We start from the raw sequence: 21,447 nt of genomic DNA, 5'->3' as shown, positions 1-21,447 counted from the left end.
GCCCACCAGCGGCTTATCCTGATGACCCGGGAGCCAAAGTTTGCTGACCCCTGAATTATAGGGTCGGCTTATGAACGGGTTATAAAAAAAAATTCCATTTTTACTTATCCATTTGGGGGAGGGGGGTCGGCTTATAAACGAACCGGCTTATGAGCAAGTACATACGGTATTTTGAAAGAATAAAAATATTAGCTATTTGTATATGACCAACATTTTCAAACAAAGCTACCTAGATAGTAGATGACAAGATCCATGGTTATTTTTCAATCCTTTATGCATTATCGAAACAGCACCTACAATGACAAAAAAACAAACAGCTGATTTCTACACTGATGCCCAAAGAAGAGCATTGTGTTACCGAGACCGAATGAGAAAATAACTATTTGAGAGAGACAGTTCCACATCTAGGTTTATCTCAATGACGGACAAATGGAAGTGAGGTGGTCAGAACTCTTAATTTTGATGTATGTAAGAATGTAATCACTTTTTTTTGACAGCCTGAACAAGCCAAACATTTAAAATTAATGGCTATTAAGATGCAGTTTTCTCTACAGACTAACTTTACTAACCAGGTAAAGTACGAGTTCTAATTATATTTTATTTCCTACCAATATGACCTTTTAATTTGATTAGAGTTTCATTCCTCCTCTAAATGTGCAAGATGGATTATCTGTAATAAGATTCATAATCAATTATTCATCCCACTGGAATTAATTACCAATTTAACTAAGGTACCCAAAAATCTCTTAACTTCTTATATTTATTCACTGTGAAGCGAGACAAATACACTTTTAAAATCTAAAGCAGTTTGTAAAGTATAATAAAGTAAAGAGTCAAATACTTCTGAGATTTATTAGCCCATTATGTTATATCCTTTAACTAAGCACTGAGGACATACACATGTATATATACATTGGTTCTGCTATCAGGTGTTCAGCAAATAAAGACTCCATCATTAGCAAATGTTTGACAAGATTGGTCTTAACTTCAATTATTTAAACAAGAAAAATCTCAATACCTGAAACCCAGCAGTCATGTTAGTCCTATGTCCCCATCACAGGCATGAATAATAGACGAAGACCCCAATGGGTGCTTAATGAGATATGGCTTGAGACCAACATCCCCGACCAGCCCTGTCCTCAGACAAAGAACTGGGCAAGAACATGTGGTGCTTCTAATCTGTACTTGATATATAATGCACTTGCCATATCCATTTATTTGTTGTATCCTGCTGCCCACTCACTCTTGACCCTGTATTCACGTAGGAGGTAAGCATTGGCCATGCTTCGACACGTTACCAAGAGGACTCCTGAGAAGCTGCAACAGCTACCCAAATTCTGCCCGCAGCTTGAACAACACAGCACCAACAGAACACCTATTCTGACACGCAAAGAATGTGTCTACATGAACATTTAGTTCATGGCAAGCGGAGATGTGAATTCACTACGAACTAGCCTGCCACAGACAAACTCTCCACATGGACCTTGCTGATTCGTTAATGCACTGTGATCTAGTCCTGGACATTGTGGGGATTCACTCAGGTGGAAATGATCTTGGCCTTTTTCCTGGTATACTCCTCAAATGATGTATGAGAGCAGATTTGGACCAACTCAGAGATTTGTATCCAGGAGCTGTGATAGTCTTCTCTGATTTGGCTGATGAATGGCATGAATGCTACAGCGACAATATGAAAGCTATTAATAAGTGTTGGAAAAACATTAATTGGGAAATTGGAGGGTTCATGGCTGACTAGAAAATGTGTCCTGTATGGCACAGAAACATGACACTTCACTATTTCTCGGAGATGGGGTATATCGATCGGACAGGGGTCAGAGGATCTTTCTCTCAAACATAGAACTGTCAGTATGTTGGGACAGAAACCCTCTCTGTAATGTCTCTCACTGGCCCTGCCACAAACTCCACCCTTTAACCATTCTGAAACGCAGTCAGGAACACCATTCCACTATAACACAGTTGTCCTTCGGTCTGGGAATCACATGTGAATCAGGTTATAGGAGGGGGGAGAAGTAACAATAATAGGAACTTTTGCATACCAGGGAATGAGGACTTCAGAGAGATGGTGGAAAAGGGGGCTTGGTACAACAGCTGGGGAGAAGTATTGAAGCAGGCTGGTGGGACCTAGCTGATGTGTGTGTGTTGGGGATTGGAGGCGCTGGTTGGCCGCGTAGGTATGCAAATTGCAGGACATGATGTGTACAACTGCCTAAATGACTACTAATTCCTACCAACAACATATCCTAGTTTTTTGAACCAGAAGAGAAATTCAATGGCAAAAAACCCTACATTAACCCAGAGTTAAGGTTGCTTGGTGGTACGTCATCCCCTTGCAGAACGCTGAGTTAAGTAAAACTCAAACGTCTGAAAAGGTACATGTGAATGGGGCATATCGGGGCATTGCTGAAAGAGGGCCTGGGCAACATTAACTGTGCATTTCCTGGTTTTCAGACATTTGAGTTCCGCCCAACTCGATGTTTTGCAAGGGGCCAACATATCACCAAGCAACCTTAACTCTGCATTAATGTAGCTTTTTGCCATTAATATAAAATTATTTAGATTACCTAATATCCCTTTTTTAAAAATGCAGTTACTTTTGATTATAAATGTATCGATTCAATACAATTATCTTTGAAAATCATAAGTGAGATTGCAGATTTCCACAAATACTGGCAATATGCCGGCAATCTCTTAAAAAAGAAAAATCCTTTTTGAAATTAAAGTTTGTTTTTCTAGCGCTTCACATACATTAAGTAGTGTGAAAGATGACTAGTCATTTCAGAATAATGCCCGCACAAGCACAAGGATGTATGGTTTTTTTTTAAAAAATACCTCTGATCAAATTTTATTAGTTTATGTTGCAAACATCTTCTCACAGATACAGTACTGATGAAAATATGGGTATGTCTCAAGTTAATGCCCACGAAGGCATCTGGACATCTTCACCCTTGCAAAGCCTCGTTGCGTTCAATTAAGGATAAGGTATTTGCATAAATCTGATGCAGAAAATATGACCTGCACTATTCAACTTTATTCCAATCTTAAAAGGGGCCTCTATGATCTACTGTGTCCTCTTCATCTCTAACTACTATGACCCTATGATAGGAATCCGACGCTATCAAAAGCCTGAAGAGAGAAAGCATTCCTGATTATACAAAATCTGAAGTAGTATTTAACAATTTGACTCTCCTCCTAATATTCTATTGTTGCCCCAAAAAAACCTGTTTAAATTTGGTTGCTTCATCGTAGACAACAATCATAGCCCTGTCTTCAAACAGAAATATTTTAACATTTAGGGGTCGTACATTCATCTGAGGGGGTGTGGTCTAAGGGTCTGAAGAGTCAGGAGACCTGGGTTCTATCCTCAGCTCAGCCACTTACCCTTGACCTTGGGCAAGTTGCTTTCATCTCTGTTTCCGATCCCACCCTCTGTCTCTGTTGTCTACTTTGACCGTAATCTCTTCAGGGGAGGGATGGTCTCTCACTAGGTGTTTGCACAGTGCCTAGTAGAATGGGTCCCTGAGTTCAACTGAGGCCTCAGGCACTACCATAAGAGAAAAATAATAATAGTAGGTTGACATAATTAGATCTAGTTGCTGAAGCATATGATATTTACATAATTTACTAGCTTGAAACTGCCTGACTTTGATGTCAAAAACACAATCAGGGCACCTCTCAATTTTGAATTGCAATTTATTTATCAGTCATTTGGCTCATACAAAAGCAACGCTAAGTGTACAGTCCCTGTTAGGATGTGGCTTTGCAAAAAGAAAGGAGGCCATACTGAGAGAATGTCACTTCTATAGCACTTTACATCTGTTATGTACTGCATAAACCTTTAATTAATGCCCAGCTTCCCCATGAGGTAGATGAGTATTATAACCCACATTTTACAGATGCCCAACATTAGGGGACATTTTTAAAAATTCAAGCCTAAGTATTTGCCGCAGGACAAAGTCAGAGTCAGAGTCCACATCAGAACGCCCTGGCTCCCAGTCGAGTTCAGTGACTAGGCATTGCTTCCTCTCAAAGAAATCCACCGTTTTTAGCATACAGCCAGTACATCATGGACATTTTTCACTACAACAGTTCTCCAACAATAGCTTTTCAAGGACTTAAAAATTCGTCCCATGCTTCACTCACTTGCGGGAAAACACGCAAGGCATAAAGAAAACACTTTGCCTGCTGGGCAAAGAAGAGCGGGGTAATGAGGTGTGTAAAGGATGTATGATATTTGAATGAGAAAGCAAAAGGGTTTCTAATGACTATATAAGAATATGGTTCTCTCTACATTATCTGAAATGACATGCAATCTGACAATTCAAACAAATCCGATGCTAGCATGCAGTAATACGTCTGTACCTGAGTGCTATTTACATTTCATTTCAACTTCACTGTATACACATTGACACTGGTAGCTGAGGGAGCCAGGAAGGTCATCTGATCCTAATGCTCAAAAGTCTGACATCCTTACAACTTTAGAAAACTCAACTACCAGTAATCAGTCAGTTACTTAAATACAGAAATTGACCAACAGGCTAGTCTTCTACCTCCCTGCTCTATTCCTATAATGGGCCGCTGGTTAATGTAGCCTTCTTTGTTTTAAACTTTACATACCATCTTCCACCTGCAGATTTTAAAGATTATTTATTCCAAAGAGATGAAGAGCAAAGAGAAAGCTGTTCAAAAGCTCCAGTCCCCAACAGTTTGCTGATTCCCCTTTATTCCTATGGCCGCTGCAGAACTCTGGGAGGAATCGCAGCTTGGCCTTGACTCCCCCACTCTCAGCAGCGGGGAAGAACAGTGGAAGCAATATAAATAGCCATGCTTCAGAGCTTCATTGGGTGTCATGGGATGAGCCAATGTACATAAGAACGGCCGTACTGGGTCAGACCAAAGGTCCATCCAGCCCAGTATCCTGTCTACCGACAGTGGCCAATGCCAGGTGCCCCAGAGGGAGTGAACCTAACAGGTAATGATCAAGTGATCTCTCTCCTGCCATCCATCTCCACCCTCTGACAAACAAACAGAGTCTAGGGACACCATTCCTTACCCATCGTGGCTAATAGCCATTAATGGACTTAACCTCCATGAATTTATCCAGTTCTCCCTTAAACGCTGTTATAGTCCTAGCCTTCACAACCTCCTCAGGCAAGGAGTTCCACAAGTTGACTGTGTGCTGTGTGAAGAAGAACTTCCTTTTATTTGTTTTAAACCTGCTGCCCATTCATTTCATTTGGTGGCCCCTAGTTCTTATATTATGGGAACAAATAAATAACTTTTCCTTATTCACTTTCTCCACATCACTCATTATTTTATATACCTCTATCATATCCCCCTTAGTCTCCTCTTTTCCAAGCTGAAAAGTCCTAGCCTCTAATCTCTCCTCATAAGGGACCCGTTCCAAACCCCTAATTATTTTAGTTGCCCTTCTCTGAACCTTTTCTAATGCCAGTATATCTTTTTTTGAGATGAGGAGACCACATCTGTACGCAGAGTTCAAGATGTGGGCGTACCATAGATTTCTATAAGGGCAATAAGATATTCTCCGTCTTATTCTCTATCCCCTTTTTAATGATTACTAACATCCTGTTTGCCTTTTTGACTGCCGCTGCACACTGCGTAGACACCTTCAGAGAACTATCCACAATGATTCCAAGATCTTTTTCCTGATTAGTTGTAGCTAAATTAGCCCCCATCATATTGTATGTATAGTTGGGGTTATTTTTTCCAACTTTACATTTATCCACATTAAATTTCATTTGCCATTTTGTTGCCCAATCACTTAGTTTTGTGTACAGTGTTCCCTCTTTGGTCCATGATATAACACACTGATCTGGCCCTGGGCATTCACTGCACTGCAAGTCTTAGGGCATGTCTTCACTACCCGCCGGATCGGCGGGTAGCAATTGATCTATTGGGGATCGACTTATCGCGTCTACTGAAGACGCGATAAAATCGATCCCCGATGGCTCTGCCGTCGACTCCGGAAATCCACCGCGGCAAGAGGCGGAAGCGGAGTCGACGGCGGCGCGGCAGCGGTCGACTCGCCGTCATCCTCACAGCCAGGTAAGTCGACCTAAAATACGCAACTTCAGCTACGCTATTCACGTAGCTGAAGTTGCGTATCTTAGGTCGACACCCTCCCCCCCCCCCCCGTAGTGTAGACCTAGCCTTACTCACTGTCCAGCTGGGTTCCTTTCTCCGCACACCTCACTACCAGGATTACAATGTACTGCAGGTTAAATTCAACTTTTAGTGACACTTGTACAAACCCACTGCCCTTCAATAATGTTATTGTATTACCGTAGTGCCTAGGAGCCCAGTCAGACCAGGACCCCATTGTGCTCGGTGCGGTACAAAAACAGAATAAAAAGACAGTCTCTGCCCCACAAAGAACTTGTGTGATCCCCGTGCCCTCAGTGGACCTGACAGCCACAACTGAGTCAAACTTAGTAGAAAGATCTTTTGAAGAGGCATAAGGAGGAAAACAACCCAACTCACTCTCCCAAATCTCTTTGGGCTCTGCAGAAGTGAGAGTTAACACAACTGTAAAAACTTTATGTTTATCCTTAATCTAGAATTTTGAATACACACAAGGCACAAAGCTCCTGAGTATGAAAGCGACATTTTCACATAGTCAGCCATATAGTAAAGCCACACCTTTATGGTAAAATATAGTTAGCAATTGGGCTGATGGGAGGAACTATGACTTCAGAAACAACACCCTTGAGCAAGTGTCTGTATGTGTTTGATTGACCAGGCTGCTCTACTCTCACATACTAGTCCAGGAAACAACTGTGCCCTTCCTGACTTGCTGCAGTTACTCAGCGTGGGAACTCTGAGTTTTATGAACTGAACTCATACACTCCCACAAGATAAAGACCAAGTAAATTAAACAATTTCCTGGTTGAAGTGTGAAGTTTCACTTTACTTTCTCTCCCCCGAGCCCAAAATCTCTTAATAAACTCAAACCTCTGCTATGGTAGTACAAAACAACAACTCCCTTCTGCTACTACATAATGGGCCGCAACTTTAAGAAAACTAATATTCAGAATCCCTCAAGCCCAAATGATAAACTGATGGCAAATATGTCTTCTATAATAAGCAAGGATAACCTGTATTATCTGAACACGAAGCACAGCTGGAAAATAAGTGAATTGCAAAATATTTAACGATACTCTTCTTCTGAATTCTGTTCAGTGCCTCAGATGTTGAGAAAATGAAAAACCACAAGACCTCTGCTTCACACACAACTGAATGTCAAGGCACATCAATGCCATTATTTTTCCTTCACTGAGTGGACAGAGAGATGCATCTGACATAAGCAAACAGCAGTGATAGGAATAAGAATGCTTATTTCATATTCATAAAACAATAATCTGTTTGGACTAAGGAATGGCTGAAGGAAAAACAAATTAAGCTTCTCTTGGGTTTGGCATTAATTATTCCCTTTATATGAGTTAACAGATGTCAATATATAATATTTTGCTTGAAAAATATTTGTTAGGCAATATAATGTTTTGCATATATGACAAGTAAACACTTGCTGATTGGATTAAATTCTGCCATTGTCAATGACACCATTTAAAACAATTGGAGCTTCAGTTGTTGAAAGAGATTAATTTTTGCCCCTCTTTTCAGTGAAGTTACTACTTTTCATTGCATTTAGATTCCACTGTTCAGGTCAGTGCTGGAGGTCAGTCAATGGTAAAACAGAATTGCTTATAATTTCTTTAAGGTGACTTTGCATCTGTCTACTTATACAAGCTTCTTCACTTTAATATCTGATTGTATTTTATCCTTCCTGTGTGAGAGGGGAATATCTCCATTTTACAGGCTGGGAACTGAGGCACAAGGTAGATTAAAGTGACTTTCCCAAAGTCGCACATCAAGTCTGTGTCTGGGCTGGGAACTGAACCCAGCTTTCCTGAGTTCCAGTCCAGTGCCCTATCCAGTTGACCACTGTTCCTACCCTGTCAATAGCTTTTAGACTTTCAAGTACATTGGGACCATCACCAGGGCTCCAAGAAAGTACAGTAGTACAACTAATCAATAGGTCAGTGTTTTTCAACACCGGTGAGGACAAAAGAAGAATTTGGTGAGAACAAGTAACTGCTCACTGATCAGCACTCTACCAGGGGTTTGCTGATCAGCACTGCACTCCGCTCATCTGAGGGTGTCGAACAAGCCCCTTAGCACTGCTGTGGCACTGAAGACTGCAACTTCTTTTCCACCTTGTGTGAGAAAGAAGAGCAATGAAATCCCACTGATGCCTCCCAGCAGCTTGGAAAACGAGGACAGAGACCAGAACTCTCCCTTCTTCATGCAGGTAGCCACAGGAAAGGGAAGAGAGCTCAACTCCTGCCAAGGCAGAGGCACCCCGGGAATTTGTGCAAAGGAGACAGGCAAGTGGGATCACAGGAAGAAAAACGTGGCCAGATTTTGAGCTGTTAGGGAAAAAAAACATTCAGCACCACTTCTACAGCCAATCTGATATATGCAGCACTGACTAGCTGGAAGACAGCAAACAAGGTCAGAATAGGATGAAAAGCTCAAATAAGACTCAAATTTTAAAGGTGATATTTCCATTTTAAAAACCACAGTTGGTGTTTTCCAAGAAACGTTACTAATTTCTTTTCTTAAATGCTGCCATTAACAGTCAGACTTAGGAAAACTGTCAAACTACAAAAACATCATGAACTTCTCCTCAAACAGAATGTCCTCAGCTTTGCCCTACCCACTTCCTTCCCCAATACTTTATAACAAATATACACTTTAAGAGACATTTAAAGAGAGAGTCCTGTTTTAAAGTATATTTGATCATTTTCTGGAAGATTTAATTTCTTGTAGAGTCCCCAGCTAAAAGTTCAGAACTATATATTGTAGTCAGCTGCCCTCAGGGGACCTGGTGGTTTATATAATTCTCAGAGGCTCTACCTGTTTTAGAGATATTTGCCATCTTTAATAGGCCTGGAAACTCCCAAGAGCAAATTTTTCTTTTCTTGGATATGGTAGGAAACAGGTTAAAGGTTGTAGGGTAATTAATAACTGACTACTGACTCCAAATACTACAATAAACATCATAACCCATGGGGATCAAAGCTCAATATTAGTTAAGAAATGGAAAGGCTCATTAGATTATCTTTTCCATCTCCCTGTCAATGCAGAAAATAGTATTCAGATTGAGGAAGGACCCGATATTAAACTGCCATTTGTTTACTGAAAAGAAAAAAATATAAAATGTTTATTTTTAAATTGGCAATAAGCGTCCCTGTGACCATAAGATGCACAGCAATAAGGATGGTCACACGTACATCATGAGTTTAGCCTCTAGTTTGTCCAAACCTGGTACAGTTGGTTTGTGCCTGTGGATACGTCTACACAGCAACCAGACACCTGCAGCCGGCCCGTGCCAGCCAACTTGGGATCACAGGGCTCAGGCTGCGGGGGTCTTTCATTGCTGTGTAGGCTTCAGGGCTGGAGCCCGGGCTCTAGGATTGTGCGAGGAAGTCTACCCAGCAATGAAACAGCCCCACAGCCCAAGTCCCGCGAACCCGATTCAGCTGGCACGGGCCAGCCATGTGTTTTTCTTTGCTGTGTACCCTGTGTTTAATAGGAGACTGATACACCGCTATATGTCCTCCGAAATCCTAATTGAATCCCACACATTTTCTTCATAAATTACTGCTGAAAATGAAAGCTGAATTTCAGCTGATATCATGCTGACTTGAAACAGTGTCACTGATGGCCATGGAGCCAAAAGGATAAAGCGAAATCAGTGAAATCACAGGGCTGACGAGAGGTAGTTCAGAAGTGCCTCACTGAAACCAGACAAAGCCCCTCTAGGTGACTAAAACATAAAAGCTGGGGAACGTTGACTGGTGTGGAGGGACAGAGTCAAAGGAACTGAGGTTAATTACTTAAAAATGGATGATGAGCAATAATTTCTATAAGGTTCAAAATCTAAAGTGGACAAAGCCAAAACCACCCCTTGTACTTATGCGTTAGAGCGTCTGACATTCCTATTAGTTAAATGCCCTATGGCAGATAAGTGTCCTGCTGAAAACTATTTTAGAAAAAGTACTTGCCCACTGGGATACTAAGCAGACATGCTAGAAAGGAGTGGGAAGCAAAGGGAAATAGTCAGAAAGTGAATGAGAGAACAAAGGGAGAGAGAAATAAAACAAAACAGGAAAAGGCCTACAAAGTAAGAAAATTCATTCAATGAAAAGAGAGGCAGAGAGACAATACACAAAATATGTATGTAAAAATATAAAAAAAGAAAGATAAAGGGACAAAGAGGAGAAGGCTAAGCAAATGAAATGAAGAAAGGAAAAAATGAAATAAAAAAATAGAGACATGAGCTATGGAGCATTCAGGCTGGTGACTTGTACATCTTGGGCTAGATGCTCACATGGTAAAATGGCATAGATCCATTGAGTTATGCCAGTTATCCCCACTGAAAACAGAGTGAAGATCTGGAGTAGGATGGTGATAGTCAGATATTAATGAGAGGTACAGAAATGCCTATGAATAATATTAATTTATTAAACTGGATACATGTTTCATCAAAATCAGCACATGCAGAGCACCTAGGAAATCTGCAGTCACAATCATAGTGTGAGAGCACATCCTACTTTATTCCATAATCATCGCTGCAGTACGTTGTTGAGGTAAGACCACACCATACTTATCTGTGAGTCTCTATGTTGCAATGCAATTTAGTCCCCAAATCTCTACTTCTATTCAGCCCTTGATTACCATATTAAACACCCATCTCTGAATAATACAGACAAATGTCAAACCCTTTTCCTTTTTTTTTTTTAAAATCTGTGACTCTAGTACTCATAAAAGTTAGGGAGGATCTAATAGTGCTGACCAGTCTCAGGCATAGTGCAGGTAACTGTTCAAATCTTCCACCAGATAATTCTGCCAGCACCTGCTCCCCACCCTGACTTGCAGCACCCTTGCTTTTCTACTTGTGTGTTCTTTCAAGCACAGACCTATCCATCAAGCTGTTGTGTGCCATGGATTGTAAAATCCCCAACCCGGACTAGGTCAAAAGGGACAATCCACTTCCTTCATTTGTAACCTTGGGCATAACCTCAACTTCGGCCTCCACTGGCGAAACGTCGGTGCCCATCTAGCTCTGCCATGAGAATATAAACAATTTCTTTATCCTTCTAATTTTTGTTATTAATATTACTGGGGGAGGGAGGGAGAGTCACACGCTCCGTAATTTATGTAGGCCAGGGGTCGGCAACCTTTCAGAAGTGGTGTGCTGAGTCTTCATTTATTCACTCTAATTTAAGGTTTCGCATGCCAGTAATACATTTTCCCATTTTTAGAAGGTCTCTTTCTAAAAGTCTATAATATATAACTAAACGATTGTTGTATGTAAAGTAAATAAGGTTTTTAAAATGTTGAAGAAGCTTCATTTAAAATTAAATTAAAATGCAGAGCCCCCCCAGACCGGTGTCCAGGACCCGGGCAGTGTGAGTGCCACTGAAAATCAGCTCGTGTGCCGCCTTCGGCACGCGTGCCATAGGTTGCCTACCCCTGATGTAGGCCTAACTTTTTGCACACACCAGGGGCTCCTTGCATTCATCCATTCCCCTACCCCACAAGCTCCCTATGGGTCACCCTCCCATCCCCTCTTTTTCATGACTCCCTACAACTCCTCCCAATCTCCCCTCTGCCAGGGGTTCTGTGTACCCCACTATCTCCTTTCTTCCTACGATCGCTCCCCATACCATCAGCTGTGTGTACACTCCTGATCCAACTCTCCTCTTTCCTCCCATAACAAGGTCCCCCCAATCTTTCCCCACCCCACTGAGACGTTTTGGGCTTCACCCAGGCCAGTAAAGGGTTCTGTCACTGCCTGCTCTTGGAGGCCATAATGCTGTGCTGCTGTGGCTCTGAGCCCTGACACCAGTAGCCAGCCCACAAGCACAAAGGTCTCACCCGGCTTCCACCAGCCTACTTACTCCTTGCAGGGTGGCCCCCACAGCCCTTCCGGTCCCAAGCACAGCTCTATGCGCACACAAATACATAAACTCATCATGACAATCAAGTTCAGAACATGACAAGCTTTCATAAAAGACCTCACTTGACATCGTTTATACACAATACGACTGTACACTACCAGTTGTATCAATTGCTCATTCTTTGGGGTTCAGACCCCCGTTCCCCCCATGGGGTGGACCTTGACTGTCACAGTGACACCACAGGTTCTGTGTGCCTTCTCATTCCATTCTTCACTCATAGCAAGGTGCCCCATTCTCCCATGGCAGGGTCTCTGTGTGAACCCTAATTCCCCCATGCCAGAAGCTCTGTCTGCCTCCCACATTCCCACCATGCTAGGGCTTCTGTATGCCTCATTCCCCCACACTAGGGTCTCCCAATCTGGGCCCCCACCAGTCAGGGACTGTGTGCATACTTCCATGACCCCCCTCCCTCCATTTCTACCCTGCCCCAAATATCCTTCTTCTTTATTTCTGGGAGATAGGTCCTTCTGGGTGCCAATATGTTAAATTCCATTGGAAGGATGAGCAGGGATGAGATGGGGAATTGTTTTGCTAGAAGGCATTACTAAGTGCCATCGATCAATTGTTTGATCTACAGACAACTGCAGAGACTCTAGAGGCTATGTGCTGGCAGGGGCTTTGAGGGTTCCCCATTATGCCCCTTCTGGTTTTCTGATTTAACGCTCCCCCCCCCACCCCAAAAGAAATAAGGTTCTGGCTAAAGATGCCTAGAACATTCCCTGATCAATTCCAAAATTCAGATGTGGCATCCAAAAGCAATAATTTTATATATAGAGAGATCAACAGGGAAATGCCCTTGAGGAGAGTGTAAGGCCTTCACAGGCTCGGCCAATTGTTTGTATTATAGCAGTGCCTAGAGATCCCCAACTGTGCTAGGCGCTGTACAAACACATGATAATGGAGCACCTGCCCTTTGATAAGTCAGACGAGTGGAATTTTATTCCTCCCATTTTATAGATGGGGACCTGAGGCACACAGAGATTAAACGACTTGTCCAGGGTCACACAGAAGGTTGGTGACTGAGTTAGGAATTGAACCCAGGTCTTACAAATCCCAGTCCAGTGCCTTAACTATATGACCATCCCGTCTCATAGACCAGTGGTTTCCAACCTTTTGTCATTTGCAGACCCCTAAAAAATTTCAAATGGAGGTGCAAACCGCTTTGGAAAGCTTAGACAGTCTGTGGACCACAAGGGTCTGCAGACCACAGACTGAAAACCACTGTTTTAGACCATCCTTCTAGTAAGCTATCCTCAAGTGTTCACAAGATCATCGTTTATATTTATTCAGCATATTACTGATTTTGATAGACAAATGTCCTTATATTAGTGCATTAGGAAACATCCTGTACAAAAAACAATTCTTTTACCTTAGGATCTGCAGTGAGCAATTTGAATGCCTGATAGACTTGTGCTTCCTTCACACCTCCACCAAGATCCAGGAAGTTGGCTGGCTTTCCACCATTAAGGGAAATGATATCACAGGTTGCCATAGCAAGACCAGCTCCATTCACTGTAATTGTAAGAGTCAGAGGCTGATATTTTACAAAAGGGAATTCAGACTTGTGAAATGTGATTTAACTATGGCACATCAGTTCAAGGCAAGGACTAGTCCTAAAACTTCACTTCTTTCCGGCTCCACTTGATTTGTTTCAAATTAGGCCAGCACCTGAATTTTTCAGGAGTGACTTAATTGACATAAATGGACAAAATCATATGAAGAGTGTTCTGTACAAAAAAACCCCAAAACTTCTGAGAAAAGGGATTTCATAATAATTAAAGAGGATTACGCACCACACATGTAACTGCACATAAATATCCCCCTCAGAGTAAAGGACAAAAATTATTCTTAGCCCAGCAGAAACCCAAAGTAAAGTATCCTTCACTTCTTACTGATCCTGTAATTCCCCTGCCACACTTACAAACCATGTCTAATTTCATTAACCTTGGTAAGACTAATACTGCATTACAAAATATTTTAAAACTGAATATTCATTTTAACAAATGTGTTCAAATCATGAAAATTCTTACATGATGTTCAAACAGGGTAATGCTTTCTTCTATTAAAATGTGTTTAGACACACTGGCATCCCATATCCTTTGCTACTTTACATGCTGCTAGTGTTGCAAGGACATTAACTCATCCGGGTGAGATGAATCAGAATGGTTTGGTACATTAAAGTTATTGCTTCTGTACAAAGTAAGTCTTTTTATATCACATGTAATTGTATGCAGGTTTCTACTGTACAGAATAGAACCATAAGGATGAGGTCTCAGGCGCTGAATACGATGATACTGATGGTTTAATGAGCTCCACGTTTTGTTTTTAATGTTAGTTCCTTTAAAAGATTAAGACCAATGCAGTTTCAATGCAATTAATTAGTTCTACTGCAACCTGAGGATCTTTCAAATAAGTGGGTAGAGCATAAATCTAAGCACTATAATCTGTGGGCAGTAACAAAAGTTATATTACATCCATATACCCCTCCTCCATCTCTGGAGGATAAACCATTTTAGCTAATTCGGATCAAAATGATGAAGTCAATTCTTTTCAGAATAAAATGTTCTGGCTTAAACAATTTACATGAAACTGAAAATGTTTTACATAATTATTTAAATTTTTACCTATTTTACTTCTATGAAAAAAGGAATTTCAGTTAAAACAAAGGTTTCAACATAATGCAAGATTTATCAATTACTGTTTGACATGAGAAATATTGAGATGTCAAGGGAGCCAAATTTACATTGTGAGAAACCAAAGTTTAAATCCAGTTTGTTTTTGTTTTTTAAAGCCTTTTAAATAGTATTTTCTGATTTTTTAAAATACTTCTTTTTCCCCCCCTGCACCCATTGTTGATATTTAGAAGGGTCATCCGGGCTAACCTGAAAATAGCAGCGCTAAACATGCATAGACTTACATATCAACTTCACCCCCTTTTTAAATTATGTGCACACTCCTGCCTGCTGCCCCTTCAATTTCAGCTTCATGTTTGCTGTTGGTAGTACTGGTACTACCTATTACTACTATTACCTTCTTACAGAATTTGGGGAAGTGCAGGCGACATCAGCAAAACAATAAAAAGGACTATTCACTCAAAGTGCTGTCAAAAAATAGAATGAAAATCAAAATACACAAATCAAGCAAATTTTACAAATTGAGAAAGCATAGATTTGTCTTTAATATCTTTCTGTCAGAGTAATACTCACTATATGACTAACAATCAACCAATAAGCTAACAATCTTAGGGGTCACTTGTAACAGTAGATATAGTGTCATCAGATGGAAATGTGATTTTTGAATTGGTGGTGTCACTTTAAAGAGTTCACTGGTAATAAAATAGGACCGGATGCTGAAAACACTTAAGCATGTGAGTAATTTTATGTATTTAGATTATTACTTAATTGTAAATATTTCCGATAATACTCTCTGTAAATGACTGTAAACAGAAACAGATTAGTCAATTGATATTGAAAACTCTGAATTGTTAATTGGTTACTCCAAGATAACTGACAAAGACAGACTGCTTTTCTTACCAAAGCAAGCAATGTTCCCATCCAGTCCTATGTACTTTAAGTCATATTTGGCAGCTTCATTTTCCATAGGCTCATTCTCAGACTTGTCATCCATGGCAAATATCTCTTTTTGCCTAAACTCGGCATTGTCGTCAAAGTTTATCTTGGCATCAAAGCAAACAACTAAATGAAGGGGGGGAAAAATCATCAAATTACGGATACTGAATGGTCCTTTTTAATTCAGAAATTCACCACCGCATATGTAATGTCACATAAAAGTGCAATATTCTTTCATAATTATGTACCAAGGCCCTGATTCTGCTTCCATAGTAATCAACAGAAGTTTTGGAAAGCAGGACTAGGGCCCTAAAACACATTTTTCCAAAGTCCAGGCGTGGGTGATGGCAGTGCAAGCTTCCCCAGGCAATAATGTCAAGGTGTCTTAAGTTATGGGTTGTGGAAACCACTTCTAGAGGTAGGAGAACAGTTTGTGTTCCATGCTCATTTTAACTGCCCCATCCATAAAGATGTCAGTTACGAGGGTGGTTTTCATGATCTATACAGTTGTAGTGACCCCAACAAATCATTTCACCCATTAGCAAACTTGTAGGTCCTCCAACCTCAAAGTGTTACAACTTTTCGAAAAGATCACAATGGATTTAAAGTCAAATGCACAGTCATATATATATTACACACACACACACACACACACACACACACACAACACATTAAATAGCTCCATAGTAGATAAACTTTTTCTTCAGTTATATTCCTTATTTTACAGTCTATTTGGTTCCTTGCAAACTCTTCCTTTAAAGAAATTAACAACAGCTTTAAGTATACATTAAGCATGATCAACACAACTTTTTATAAATAAAGAAAATGGGAAAGTACATACAAGGCTTTTCTTCAACTTGAACATCTGTTGTGGTTGTAAGAAAGCACTAAGCAGCAACTAAATAGGACTATATTTAATAATAGTTATGGGCTATTTTAATTCTAAGGGTGAAAAATGAGTTTACTATGAACGGATATGATGAACACTGACTGACTACTTTTATGGGTTTTGCAAAGGCAAACATCTTAATAGATTAAAAATGTGATAGTAAAAATAAGAATATATACAAATTATTATTTAAGCACTAATGACCTCTGGTTTGGACGTTTACTAGAAATTAATGACTGTCTGAAGCAATTGATGTTTTGCGGCAAGCCAGCCAGACTAAATGCCTGGAAACCATTAATGCTATTATTATAATATAAAATTGATAGCAATGTTTGTCTGTATCTATTGTGTCTTCAGCTGTGTCTTGCCACTGTTGTGTACACATATACACAGACGTACACACAGAGCAAACAAAAGAGAATACCATATAGGAAAGTATTACTCTTACTTTCTGATGGAATAGTTTTATTTTAATTCTTTTAAATAAAAGAATTTTCTGCCCTTGACTCACAATCAATACTGGAATAAATCACAATAGATCAAGACCAGTCTCAGCTACTGCAGTTTTGGAGAGCTACTTACTAGTGTACATATGTGATAAATATCCAATGGAAGATTCTAGATCTTACCCTATAATAAATACAAATTATGCGAGTATGTCATGTGGGAATCTGCTAGAATAAGAAATATGTGAAGTCAATAATATGCTTTCCAATGTATTAGTAATGCATTAATTTTTGTTAACAATGAATTAGGACCTATACCAACATCAGAACCATGCAACCAACTTCCCTTTTCGAATGCTACCTGGCTTATTTAATGAAACGCCCAGAGCTAGAATAAAATGCAGTTTGGGGGGCATTTGGTTTTCCATTCTAAGTTTACCTTAGACATAAACATTTTCAATGTCACATTAACGGAATCTTATTTCTGTGGAACATTCATCTTTAACAAAAGGCCACACTACGTACAAAGTAGCAAGAAAAAAACACCTATTAATATTTATCAAACAATTTTCACCATCAAAAGCACATTGTTACACGCATGACAGATTATACAAATGATTTTTCCTTCTGAACAAATATCAAAGAAAGCTTCAATACTTATATTCATGGAGAGTTTTTGTTGTTTTTCTTAGTAGTAAAAGATTTGGGGAGTTGCTAATTCAACAGCTTACACTGAGAACAAAAAAATAATAAATAAATATTGACAGTTATAGGCCTTTGACCCAAGAGTATTAACAAAGGAATGTGTTACAAAATGAGACAAAAGGAAACACACAGGACAATACATTTCATAACAGAAATGCAGACATAAGTGAAAAATGAAAGCAGCAAAATAAGCCCATCTGAATTGTTATTTTGACAAGAACAAACTCTCCATGTGCTGTGCTGTATTTTTTCAGGATAAATAATTGCAATAAGCTATTCAAATGGGCCTAGATACAGAAGGGTGTGGTGTTGGGTTTTTTTTGTTTTTTGTTACGTTTTAAAAGGATGAAATGCTGCTGGCATCCTCTGCTGTGAACAACGCAGAAAATGGGGCAGAGGGAGAATTCCATGCATCTCTGCCACTCAGGCAGTTAGTTCCTGCAGGCACTCTGCTCCTGCTCCCCTCCTACACTCACCTGGTATAGAAGAGTGGAAAAAAGTGGTGCGGCCACTGCGACAGTCCTTCTGAGGATGCCCTGCTTGGCCACCTTCTGCACCCTCAGCCATTCCTGAAAAGCTCAGAGGCTGTCCCAACTACATCAACTCACCTCTCCACTGCCCTGAACCTCATCAGTAGAAGATACTAACCTGGCTCCCCGCATCAATCTCTCAACTACAGAGCACGATCTTGTTCAAGAGCACCAATACCTGCACTTACTCATTACTCAGCTTCCCGATGCTCCTTCTACCCCATTGCAGAACCTACATGCTACCTTCACTCTTTGCCCCAGCTCCAGGTCAGATGCGTCCCCCAAGCATCGGACACTGGCCTCCCTGCTCCCACACACCCATCAGATTCGGGCACACCCTTAGCCTTTTATGCTGGAGTTCTCAACAGAGCGATTTCTCAACAGTTCTCTAGCAGCAGAAGGTCCACACAGCTGAAAGTTGAAACATGCAGCAACCTCTCCCTGTGCAGCAATCCACAGCTTTGGGCCTGTTTCGCATGCAAATCCTGAACCAGAGAATTCAGCCCTTAACGTCTTCTAATTTAAGTGGAAAGTTTCTAATACATTAAAAAAAAAAATCTTTAGTATGCAAATGGCATATTATTTGCTAATTGAGTCCAGCCTGTTACCAGCCCAGGATTGTTCCCCAGTATTTATTTACTTGTTTGAAGATATCGTGCGTCTTTAAAGGTCTGATATGATAAGCCCTGTTCATCACAATCCTATTATAACAAGGCTGCCACTTCCTGAGTAGTCTCTTGTGGCTGGAGTTCCCTTTGCAGCAGCCTCCCTCTGTTCTCCTCTTCAGGGCCCCTTACAGCCTCTCTCATAAGTCTTACACCCTCTGCTTGGGGCAGGTTTAATGCCCACAAACAATTCCAAACAGTCCATCATTGCCATCCAAAGGTTCCTACTGGCTCTTCCGCCATTCACATGGAGCTCTTCACAGGGTCACTTCTCATAGCTGTCTCTCCCTGGAGTCTGGCCTTTTGGCTCTGGCTTCCTTCTCTTGCCAGTGTCTCCCCATTTGAGGGAGAAAGCAGTTGATATACTGCCCTAATCCAGAGGGCTCCTCTGAATTGCTGGAAGAGAGGGGAACCCTGCCTCACACTACACTACAAGGCTCCTGATCTGGGGCCTTAAAAGAACAATGTCCTGGGGTTTTCCCCCCATCCAACACAAAATTTCCTGGGACTGCAGTCTCTCTTCTGTTACACCAGGCCATTTCCTGGGTCTTTGATCATTCCAACTCCTTGGAATGGGGTCTTCTGGCCTCCCTCTACTCTTAAAGAGCCAGTATACCCCATTATACATACCAAGAGAATTTGGACTCCACCTTTTGAAGTGATCCAAACAAGATAACCATTATCATTGTATATTTCAATACCTTGCTTTTACTCAAATTATTTGACTATGCATCCCCATTTTAGTGAATGGAAAAACCATAGAGTCATAGATTTTTAAGGCCAGAAGGAACCACCAGAACATCTAGTATGACCTTCTGTATATCACAGACCACCAGCATCACCCAGCACCCACACACTAAACAAAAACCCTGCTCACCTTACTCCAATTTGTTCTAGTGAAGTCAATAGGATTTTTCACATAAATGAGGCAAGCAAAATTTGGTCTACTGGGGTTCCTGAGGGCAGAATTCCCCTTTATGTTTAAAACTTGGCTTCTGGTGGAAATACATTGGACAACAGTCCTGGCTTTGTACCACGGAAAAAAAGTTTCACAAACTGGGTGAAAACTTAATAAAGCTATGATTGATTGATAGGAATTTTACTTAAATTTATTAAACTGAATAAGATTTTATAAAATAAAGGTCATTAATCCATTTCTATGTCATTAGTGCATCTTAGATGAACTAGAAACCAAGCATCCAATACTGTACTAAAATTCTCAAATTGTATTTTCCACTCTGAAATACTGTTGTTCGTTTTCCAAATGAAAAATCTATACAAAATACTTTAGGGTTTTTGAAAACAACAGAAAATAAAAACAAAACAACCCCACCAACAACCACCAAAAACACGCTCTTGTATCAAGGCAGCATTTATAAATTTTGGTAATTAATCATTTTTTCCTAATTCAGTTTTATTTGACTACTGCTCATTATACTCAAAACACACACATACACTTGATCATGATTATAATTCAATCTCTGAATTACTGTCACATGGAACTGTAAGAAAATTATTTCTACTGATGTTTGTTTTAAAAATGTCTCTTTGTGATACTGCATGTTAATGTCCAAAAACCTGAACAAAAAACAACTTAGCTGCAACAACACTTATCAAGTGGGGTTTTTGTTTAAGTTTCTAGTAGTCACTAATACCAACAGAATTTCAATCTAAAGCACAGGAAAAGTCTATTGTCTACTACTCTGCCAATTCTTCTGTGTTTGATTTAATGAATAAAAGATTGTTGGCCAGTTGGACAAAAGATTGTTACAATCTCTACTCACAACCGAGTTCTTGAATTTCTGAGCAAAGGGAACCAAACTATATTACAACTATTCTATTTAGTTTTTAATGAAAAGAAGTTTATGTACAAAGTAACTGTGGACAATTAAAAAGCTTGTATTTAGCACCACTCCTCCCAAAGGAGCTGATGAAGATGCTGTCTGACATGGTGACTATCTTTTCCTATTGGAATGGAAGATTTCAACAGCCATGATGACAATGCCTGCTGCTGTAATAACCCAAAATCTCCCCTCCACATTTTCTACCTTCAGTTTCTAATCTCTGGGCCTATATGGACAATCAGTCATATCCTGGATGCGATTTTAAGGCTCTACATAGACAAGAAACACCCCTGGACTGACCACCACTTCCTAAAGGCACAAATCAAATCCCTCCCAGTTGCTAGACAAGTAAACACAAACCAGAACAGTCTGCCCACAAAGCTTAAATTCCAAAATATCCTTACAGATAAATCTACCCCACTAGCAAGCCAACCTGATTGCCTTCTATGATGAGATAACTGGCTCTTTGGATATGGGGAAAGCAGTGGATGTGATATATCTTGACTTTAGCAAAGCTTTTGATACTGTCTCCCACAGTATTCTTGCCAGCAAGTTAAAGAAGTATGGATTAGATGAATGGACTATAAGGCGGACAGAAAGCTGGCTAGATTGTCGGGCTCAATGGGTAGTGATCAATGGCTCGATGTCTAGTTGGCAGCCGGTATCAAGTGGAGTGCCCCAGGGGTAGGTCCTGGGGCCGGTTTTGTTCAACATCTTTATTAATGATCGGGATG

The 21,447-nt window shown here is 40.4% G+C and overlaps 1 protein-coding gene across 1 annotated transcript in view; it reads right to left on the bottom strand.

The window, feature by feature from the left end:
• SUCLG2 (succinate-CoA ligase GDP-forming subunit beta) overlaps positions 1-21,447 on the bottom strand; it is a 222,778-nt gene that overhangs the window by 70,019 nt on the left and 131,312 nt on the right. The window contains exons 8-9 of the mRNA XM_065407893.1: positions 15,599-15,760; positions 13,435-13,577 (exon numbers count right to left, since the gene is read on the bottom strand). Coding sequence (XP_065263965.1) covers positions 13,435-13,577; positions 15,599-15,760 — 305 coding nt within the window. The remainder of the gene's footprint in view (positions 1-13,434; positions 13,578-15,598; positions 15,761-21,447) is intronic.

This window comes from Emys orbicularis, chromosome 7 (assembly GCF_028017835.1).
Source record: "Emys orbicularis isolate rEmyOrb1 chromosome 7, rEmyOrb1.hap1, whole genome shotgun sequence".
Classification (NCBI taxonomy): domain Eukaryota; kingdom Metazoa; phylum Chordata; order Testudines; family Emydidae; genus Emys; species Emys orbicularis.
This window is presented reverse-complemented; position numbering and strand designations above follow the sequence as displayed.